At 60.6% G+C, this 9,487-nt stretch overlaps 1 protein-coding gene across 6 annotated transcripts; it reads right to left on the reverse strand.

The window, feature by feature from the left end:
* On the reverse strand, positions 1-9,388 carry GCGR (glucagon receptor). Of its 6 annotated transcripts, none has more exons than XM_085556472.1 (14): positions 9,230-9,364; positions 3,464-3,662; positions 3,058-3,154; positions 2,757-2,864; positions 2,437-2,558; positions 2,245-2,351; positions 2,001-2,154; positions 1,710-1,869; positions 1,573-1,633; positions 1,278-1,347; positions 1,034-1,122; positions 816-954; positions 682-723; positions 1-615 (listed from the first exon to the last, which is right to left on the reverse strand). In XM_085556472.1, exons 2-14 carry the CDS (start codon positions 3,530-3,532, stop codon positions 322-324), a joined length of 1,512 nt encoding a protein of 503 aa, XP_085412598.1. In that variant the 5' UTR covers positions 3,533-3,662; positions 9,230-9,364; the 3' UTR covers positions 1-321. The 6 variants fall into 6 exon arrangements, with proteins under 6 accessions (XP_085412598.1, XP_021389785.3, XP_085412597.1 ...); XM_021534110.4 differs by having other exon boundaries at positions 3,464-3,622; positions 9,230-9,351; XM_085556471.1 differs by having other exon boundaries at positions 187-723; positions 2,437-2,864; positions 9,230-9,388.
* Between the last annotated feature and the right edge of the window lie 99 nt (positions 9,389-9,487).

The raw sequence follows: 9,487 nt of genomic DNA on the forward strand, positions 1-9,487 counted from the left end.
TGGCCCTGCAGCCCAGCACGGGCCCACATCTATTTACAGATATGACAGATAAATTACAGCACTGTGCACAGGGACTCGAAGGTGCACAAGCGAAGCACCACAGGACAAACTCCCACCCCTACAGGTCCCCTTGGCCCCACAGTTTCCCCTTCCAGAGGTCCAGGTCCCATTTGCCTGCCTCACTGTGTCCATTGTCCATGTGCCCAGGCAGCACCCTCACCAGGGCAACAGGTTCCAGGGCCCACCAGCACCTGGGGAGGATGGGGCAGGCAATGGTGGCATCCCAGAGGCTCAGCACAGCCCTCCCACCTGGCTGCGGGCTCAGAAGTGGCTCTCGGCCGTGGTCTCAGGAAACTCATAGCAGTGGTGATGGCCCGCCAGGGCGAGGTGCTCAGCAGTGCTGTGCCCACTCCTCTCCAGGCGCTGGGAGCTGGGCTGGGGGGCCAGGCTGCGCCCCAGCCCATTTGTGCAGCCACTCACCAGCTGGTGCTTCTCACAGGTGCTGCCGGCGCCATTGCGGGCACTGGGTGCATGGCTGTAGGTGTGCTTGTATTCCTCAGCCAGGTCCTTCCCCAGCTTCCAGCGGTGCCATCGCTTCAGCAGCTCTGCCTGCACCTGCGGGCAGCAGCTGTCAGTGTGACCCCGTGCCCCTGCTGCCCATTCCCCTGCTGTCCTGCTCACCTCCTTGTTGACGAAGCAGTAGAGAATGGCCACCAGCAAACCCTGGGAAGAGGGAGGAGAGGCATGAAGTGCATAACCAGACCTCAGTCTAGTCCCTCCTAAGACTGAGTCTCCCCATGGAGGGCTGGGCTCACCTGGAAGGAGCTCAGGAAGAGGTCGAAGAAGAGCTTGACATAGCGCAGTGTGCCCTGGGCGTGCTCATCTGTGATGAAGGCGAAGACCACCTCATGGATGCCCAGCAGCGGGATGAGCGTCAGGGTGGACTTGGCCAGCCTGTGGGATGGGGGTTACTGGCTGGACACGCAGGTGTGTGCACCCTGGGAACATAGGGTGAGCCATGCCCAGCACCCACCTGAACTTGTAGTCAGTGTAGCGCATCTGGTGTGCACGAAGCTTGGAAACAAGGATCTGAATGATGCGGATGAAAATGAAGAAGTTGATCTGCAATGGAATGGAGTGAGCCATCAGGGGCACATGCAGAGCCAGAGGCAGGGGCAGACAGGACACCTCTGCTCCCCTGCCCTCAGCAGCCACTCCTACAGCTGTCTTGGGGCCTGTGAGAGAGATGTCGAGCAAGGGGCCTGCAGTGGGCTCACCAGGATGGCCAGGAACACGGGGAAGCGGAGGATCCACCAGAAGCCCATGTTGTTGTTTGTGGACCAGCACCTGCAGAATGGAGGGATGGGGACTGCCAGGAAGCTTCTCGAACTGGCATGATATTGGCAGCCTGAATCAAGCAAGCACTAAAGCCCAGAGTCCTGCTCCTTGCCATGGGCAATGGTGTGGAGTGACTCTAGGGCCATCACAATGTCCCTACAGTCCCACATGCACCTACCTGTGCCCTGTGCCCCCTGTGCCCCCCTCCAGCCAGCAGCTGGAGCTGGTACTCACTGTATGTTTTCATAGAGGAACTTCACAATGACCCAGGGAATGAGGAACAACATGGGTGCCCCTGAGGGGAAGTGAGCAGAGGACAGGTGAGGCACAGCAGGGCACAGGGTCAGGGGACCCAACCCACCCACACTCACCCCAGCCGATGCACAGGTAGAGGGTGAAGTAGCTCCTCTCAGAAAAGACGGCCACCACCAGCAGGTTATGCAGGTAGATGCCTTCCACCAGTAGCCAGCAGTAGTTGGCCACGATGCCGTACTGCATGAAGACTGTGGCTGCCCGACAGCCTGCGGCTGCCTGTGGGCAGGGGTCAGGGCTGCAGCACTGCTTATGTGTGTGTGCCTGTGCCCCCAGCCCCAGAAGTGCCCTGAGAGCAGCCAGCCCCCAGCCCCACCAGCACTGCCTGTCCCTGCCAGTGCCACACTGACCTCGTCACTCAGCCAGACTTGCACGTTGTAGCCGTCGATCTTGTCACTGTAGTGGGTCTTGAGCAGGGCGTCGATGACCAGCACAGAGACGCCCTTCAGGATGAAGGAGGCAAAGAGGTTCATGTGGATGTAGTTCCTCATGCAGTGCAGCTTGCTGTGGATTTGGATGTCATTGTCAATGCCTGTGCATTGACCCCTGGCCTCCACCTGCCCACCCTGTGGACAGCCATGCCCAAACTCCCACCTGAAGCCCAGCAGCAGGGCCAGGGCAAGCAACAGTGCACACAGGGACACAGAGTAGCCCACAGTGTACATCACCTTGAAGCTGCCATAGGTCTTGGCAAATTTTTCCTGGAAGAGGAAGGAGCAAATGAAGGCAGGGGCAGACCGAGGGCAGGCAGGGACCCCCACAGCCCTGCTGCCCAGGTCTGCCCACCTGCGCCTTTAGGTCCTCGTCATCCTGCTCACACTGTGTGGCATCACGCAGGGACTGGCCCCGTGGCCCTGTCACCCACTGTCCATCTGGCCCACAGGTCTTGAAGACGTGTTTGTGCTTCACTGTGAGGGGAGGGGATGGTGAGGTGCCAGCCCCAGTGCCCTTGTGGGCAGCATGCACTGGTCCAGGTGTGGCCACCTGCAGCAGCACACGCACACAGCACACAGGTGTCCCCAGCACAGCTGCACACATGTTTGAACATGCTGCACAGGTGCACACACTGCACAGCTGCACATGCACATGCACCTCCCCGCTCTTACCTTTCTGGTACCAGGGCAGGAACCAAGGGCAGGGCACACTGGCTGTGCTGTTGGGCATCGTATCGGGCCAGCATGAGAACTTGTCGAAGGTGCGGTTACAGACCAGCTCTGCAGAAGGACAGGAGCTAGAGGCGTTTTGGCCTCACTGTCTATCTGGGTGCCAGGACCTCCACTACCCCCTCTGCTCTGTTCCCCATCCTTCTGGGACCCTGTGTTGGCTCCTCTGCCCCATCCCCATCTCAACAGGACCCTGTCCCCACCCCATGCCACCAAACCCCAGGGGACCCCCATGGGCACTGACCTGTGGGTGCAGGCAGGCGGCTCATGTTGCGCTTGCACTCCTCGCTGTACTCCTTCCACCTCTCAACAACATTATCCGTGATCTGGGCACAGGGACCCTGCAGGCACCAGGGATCATCACCTGTCACATGTGTCCTGCTTGCAGGGGCCACTGTGCTGTGCCAGGCAGTGACCCCAGCTTGGGAATAGCCACAGGCGAGTGCAGGCAAACATGCCATGCCATGCCATTCTGTGCCATCCATGCCATGCCTTGTGGTTGGCAGAGGAGACCCAAAGGGACATCGGATGCTGTACAACAGGCCACAGTGAGGGGATGCAGTGGGATGGGGTGGATCGGTGGTAGTCCTGCATGGGTAGTGGGCTGAGCATGGGGCAGAGCACCCTCATGTGTGGCAGCTCATCCTTACCTGGCAGCAGAGCAGCAGCACCAGGAAGGTGAGGAGACGTGGCTGGGACATCCCTCCTCTGGACCACATGCATGGGACACAGCGCAGGGCACACGGCTTCCTACTGGCCCTCAGCAGCTTCTCCACCCTGGTGGTGACGCCCCTGGCATGTGGGCAGCCCTGTGCAAGACGCCTGGTCACGGGGACTCCTGGGACACAGCTGGGGGACATGGGGCTAGGGCAGGTGGGGCTGGAGGCGGCCACTCTGGCACAGAGCCAGCCACAGTCATGGTGCCTCACTCCTGTCCCCATCCTCACCCAACCCTGTTTGGTGTTCACATGCAGCTATTTGTTCACTCATTTTTGCACCAAGTGTCTGTATTATCCTCCCGAGGAAGGCACTGGGACAGTGACCATGCAGGTTCTCTGCCTGCCAAGGCAGTTTCAGCCCCTGTGTGGCTGGAGTGCAGTGGCAGTGCTGCCTCCAGACCCCCACAGAAAACCCAGGCTGGTGCCACCTCACACTGCTGCTGGGACCCAGCTGTGCATTGTTGCTAAGTCCTGAGAATGAAGACCCTCATGGTAGAAGGGACCCCTCCTCACACCTGAGCATCCTCTCAGGCAGAGAGGCTGGCTCCTGGGCTCTCCCTGTCTCCATGGCCACTATCACCCAGCCATGGTCTGGCAGCAGCACCCACTGTGGATGGCAGTGGCCAGGGAGCCATGGAGAGCAGGGGGCCAGCAGGGATGGGGACACTGGCCATTAACCTACAAGGATCCTGGCTCGTGGGGCTGCTGTGGCTCTAGGACAAGCTCAGCTGGTCTGTGCCCCTGTGGGTCCACCACCCCCAGCTCCAGCAGTGACGTGGGGCCTTGCCTGACATGGTGTCCGGGTGCTCCACAGACCATGGCTCACGAGGTGCCATAATTCCCTCCATCCCCCTAAGCCGGTTATGGGGCTCCTGAGCAGGATTTCGGCTCTTCCCACAAGGGCCCATTATGGCAGCAGCCCCATGGCACAGCCTGGCTGTTTGGGGTGAGGGCAGCCCAGCCGGGGGGGATGGGATGGACAGCAGTGCCAGTGCCACCACAGGCACTGCAGCATCACCCCCAGCCCCTGGGCTCCCCCTGGGCACCAGCCAGAGCGTCATTCTCCCCGACCAGTTCTGCTCCCAGGGCTTGCTGCTCTGCCTGTGCCTATTTTTATCCCTGGGAAAGTCGTGTTTCCTCCATCCGTGCAGACCCACTTGCCATGTCGCAAGTGGCTGCCGGAGCAGCTCATTAATCAGCGTGTGGGGCTCCAGATGCAGCTCGGGGAGCAGGACCTGCGATGGCCTTATTTAGCCAGTCCCAGGACAGAGGGAACTGTCTCCTGGGACAGTTCTCACTGGGTGGGCTCTGTGAATAGGGACCTTTCTTGGGTGCCCACTAGCCACCTCAGCATTCCAGAATTCCTGTTTTTGTCATCACCCCAGCCTCACCCCAGCAACACTGTTGCCCAACCATATCCCTGTCCTAGTCCCTCTCCCATCCCACCTCAGGATCCCTATCTCTTTCCTCCCACACCCCCATGCCAGCATCCCTGTCCTTGCTCCCCTGCTAGCCTGATCCCACCATCCCTGTGCCCCCTTCCAGCACATCATCCCTACCTGTCCCATGCTGCTGCCACATATGTCCCAATCCCACGGGAAGATGCCAGTGCCAGTCCCTGGCCAAGCATCAGTCCCTGCCCTGATTAGGAATGCTCCTCCAGGTCCATGGGTCACAGTGACTTGCTGTCAACCCCTCTGCGCAGCCGGGGAGCAACTTTGGGGCAGAGGTGTCGCTATTTTTAGTTGCTGCAGTGGGATTTAGCAGCAGGGAGGCCTCTGCCCTGGACTCCCCCCATCTGGCAGCCACTCCCTGGCCCTGGCCCCACCATGGCCAATCCGGGCAGACTGCACTGGGTGAGGGGTCCTGGCACGGGGGCCAGTCATGCTCCTAGCCCTGGCGTGGGTCTTCCCCCTCACCCTGCCCAGGCCCTTTGCCCCAGCTGCCTGTGGCGCTGCACAGCCATGGCACCACGCCAGATCCCCACTACCCACAGGACAAGGGGTCCCCGCAGACGGGGCTGTTTCCAGCAGAGATGTGGGCGTGCAGAAGTAGCCGGGAACCAGCTCTCCCTGGTCTGGTGCCAGTGGGCAATGGCAGAGAGGGAGCAGCCACTCTGTGTGGTGGAACAGCAAGGTCTGGGGTGGCTGGGACCACTGGCAGCACAAGCACCTCCCTGGAGCTGGCGCTGCCCAGCAGCAGCACCTGCAGTGCCCTGGGTAGTGGCTCTGCCAGCTGGACGTGCTGCGGCCCCTCTCAGCTGTGTCCTGGGTGCCACAGGCAGCACTGCACAGGGGACTTTTGCCCCATGCTGATGTTGGACAGCGGGGTATGTTCCTGTGTCACAGTTCTGTGGCTGCTGACCTTCATGGAACCCAGGCTGAAAACACCCAGTACGACTCCACGACTCCACTTGGAGCCATAGCTATGAGGAAGAGACCTTGTGCCAGGGGAGTAGGAACAAGGAGACAACACTGGGATGGCTATGTGCAACACCACTGCTGGTAGCCCCAGTGCTGGAGGCCAAAGTGGTCAGACACAGGCACTATCATCTGCCCTCAGAGTGTGGCTGTTGCCAGCATCTGCATTTGCCATTCCCAAGCCAGCAGTGGCAACCCCTTCAGCCACAGGGGCAAAGCAAGGACCCCTGTTCCCCGTGACTGGTGACCCTATGGCCCCCAGCTGACCTGCAGCTCATGGCAGCTACCACTGGCCCCAGGGTGGTCAAAAGGCAGGGGCTAGCCCAGGCAGGGTGCAGGGCAAATTGAGCACCTGGGTTCTGCTGCTATGGCATTGCACCAAGACAGAGGGCATGGATGGGAAAAGACTTGGGATTTTGGGATTTGGGTGTTGGAAGTTGGAGTTTTCTCCCCACTGATGGATGTGCAGCCTCCATGCTACCCTGCAGCAGCTCTGTACCAGCATGGACCCCCACTGGTGGCTGAGTGCCCAGCCCTGCCTAGGAAGAGACTCCTCATCCCACCATGGTCAGCTTCCCCTGAGGATTTTGCCACCCCAGCCCCTCTGGCTTTGCTGCCATTGCACGTGTGAGAGAATGAGCTCCACATCTGGGATCACTGCAACCAATATCATGTGGATCAGTGGCTTGGTAAAGTCTCCATAGGGCACTCATGGGCATCTGCAACGTGACCTGGGAGTACCTTGGCACAGCCACAGCCCCGCACAAGTGCAGTGAGGCTGGTGCAGCCCCCAGAGCCTGGTCCCACAGGACTCTTGCCTCCCTGGTGGGGTGGGGGCTTGGCCACCTGTGAGCACAGCCTCACACCCAGCACAGCCCCATTGGCTTGGAGGCAGCTGTGGGGGCTGTGCAGCCTCTGGACACAGGGATTAGCCCCCCGTGCGCTAATGCGGTGCTTTCCACGGCTGGCTTGGCTTGGAGCTTGGAGCTACATGCCAGCACGGCAGGGGCTTTGGCACTTGGCAGGGGAGGGGACGGTGCTGGGCCAGAGCTGATGCAATGCCAGTGCCAGCCTGGCCCTGCAGATGCTGCTCCACTTTCCACCCAGGACCACAGCAGGCGGGGCAAGACTAGGGGAGATGGCCACAGCAGGGAGGCCTAGGAGGTCTGTCCTGCACCGTCCCTGCCCTGTGTCTGTGCCGGAAGCTTGGGGATGTTTTCTACTCCCCTTTTCTGTTCTTTCCTTGAGAACTGAGTACGAGGAAATTTGGCAGCAAAGGAGCAGCTGAGCAGCCCGGAACAGTCCTTGTGCTGCAAAGCTGTGACTTGTTTGCGCAGAGCTACATGATTGTGGAAGCCCTAGCAGTGGCACATGGAGAGAGCCAATGTCACCAGGCATTGGTGATGTAGGATTCTGTGTCACCTTGGACCAAGAAAAGCCAAACCAGCCCTGACAGTGTTTTTGTCACCTCCACTACTGCTCCGTCACCACAAGGCATGACCAGGGGGCACCTGCACAACTGCCCTGTACCAAAAAGGGACAAGATACAGCCTGGCAGCAGCCACATTGCCTTGCTGCCCAGCTGGCTCTGGCACGGGGATGTTGAGCCACACAGCACCTCATCCCTGGCTCAAGGAAAAGGGTGGTTTTGCTCATCACGTTGCATGAAACCTGTGAAACACAAAGGAAGGCACAAGAGGCATGGTGTGACACATGTGGTTAGCATGTCACAGGGGAGGCACAGGGCTCGGAAGAGCCCAGGAAAAGGTCAGTGCAGACAGGCTAGTGCGCACACTCTCCTGCACTGGGAGCTTCACATCCGCCTACCCAACCGGCAGATCTGCAGCCCCGGGTACAGCCAGGCAGCAGCCCCAGCAAGGCAGGGGGGCTGCGGGTGCCACACATGCCCACTGGCACCACAGGCACGTGCACTTGACCCCAATGCTGGGGTAGATAAACAAGGACATGGGCATGCAGGACAAAGCAGGATGCAGTGGTGGAGCACAGGGGGATGGAGCTGAGCAGTCATCCCATCTCCCCCATGTCTTGTTTCCCCTGCCCCTGTCCTTGCCTGGCACAGCAAGGCACATGGAGATGCTGTGCTCAGTGGCTGGTTTTAGCCCTGTGCTGCTGATCAGGGTTTGTGGTCACATTTTTTCATTAACTATTTTTAATCCACATTTTGCCTATTCTCTGTTCAGCCTTTTCTCTTTTCCCCTCTCTAGGCAACAGAACATTAAAAAAAAAAAAAAAAAAAAAAAAAAAAAAAAAAAAAAAAAAAAGAAATGCACCACAGTGTGCAGAAAGGAGCAGGATTGGTGGGAAGCCACAAGAGCTGGAAGCTGGGGCAGCACTAGCACACTGACAAGGGGTCCTGCAAGCCCTAAATTCTGCTGCTGATGCACAGCCAAAATCACTGAATTTGGTACACCCGCAGAAGGCACTGCATGGGACAGGGCGCTGAGCCGTGGGATGCACGGCAAGGACTCAGCAAAGCTGATGCTCCGTCCTCAGGCCATTCTGTGCAAGGGGAGCAGGCTGACCCTCGCGGTCCCTGCTTCCCTCACCACCCCGAGGGAAATGCAGTGCCGAGCAGAGGGGACCTGCAGCAGCTCTGGAGATGCGCTTGCACCCAGGAGGACGGCAAGGTCACATACCCGACATGTCCTGGTTAAACAAAGCCATTTACCAACACCGTGTTGACACAGCAGAGCTCGGGACAGAGTCACAAAGGGCACTCGCACCAGGCCCCCGTAATACCCGGAGAGCTTGGGGAGAGCTGGGAACTGGCAAAGTGTCCCCTGCTCCGGCCCCTCGGCAGGAAACCTATGGGCACTGCTGTGACCACAGCATGGAGACCACGCGCGTCCCACCCCGACCAAGGGCTGCCCCGGGAATTACTCCCAAAGCGACGGAGTTCGGCTGGAATCGCGGGCCGGGGGCTCACCGCAGCCGAGGCAGAGCCCAGGGGTGCTGTTAGTCTGACAGTAGCGCCCCTGCCCAGGGATGCCAGCGGCAGCGGGCGGACGGGAAGCGGGCACAGCCCTGCGGGAACCCCAGGCCCAGAACACCCGGGGGCTCATTTTCCCCGGGGCGGGCACCCAGCATCGGGGCGGCTCTGGGAGCTGCTGCTCTGGGGGCCCGGGGCCCAATTCGTGGCCCCGGGGTTGCGCAGTCGTCACTCGAATCCACATCCCCGCGACGGGACATGCGACATCCCGAGCTCCGAGACCGCGGCTATGGACGCTCCCTGCCCTCTTCCCTCCCTTCCCCGTACCTGTCGGGGCTGGGCTCGCGGCGGCTCCTGAGCGCATCTCGGGACCGGCGGGGACCGGGTCCGGCGCGCTCGGCGAAAACTTCAGCGGAGCCGCGACGGCAGCGCCTGCGGCGACTCAGGGGGAGGGACCGGCTCGGGGGGAGGGACCGCGGGCACGGAGCCGCGTCCCGGCGCCCCGCTCCTCCCGCCGGCACGAGGGGGGCACAGCCCGGTGCCCCAGCCCCGCCCGAGTGCTTGGCGCTGCCCGCCGCATCACCG

The sequence above is a fragment of the Lonchura striata genome, chromosome 18 (assembly GCF_050655825.1).
Source record: "Lonchura striata isolate lonStrDom1 chromosome 18, ASM5065582v1, whole genome shotgun sequence".
In the NCBI taxonomy this organism is placed as follows: domain Eukaryota; kingdom Metazoa; phylum Chordata; class Aves; order Passeriformes; family Estrildidae; genus Lonchura; species Lonchura striata.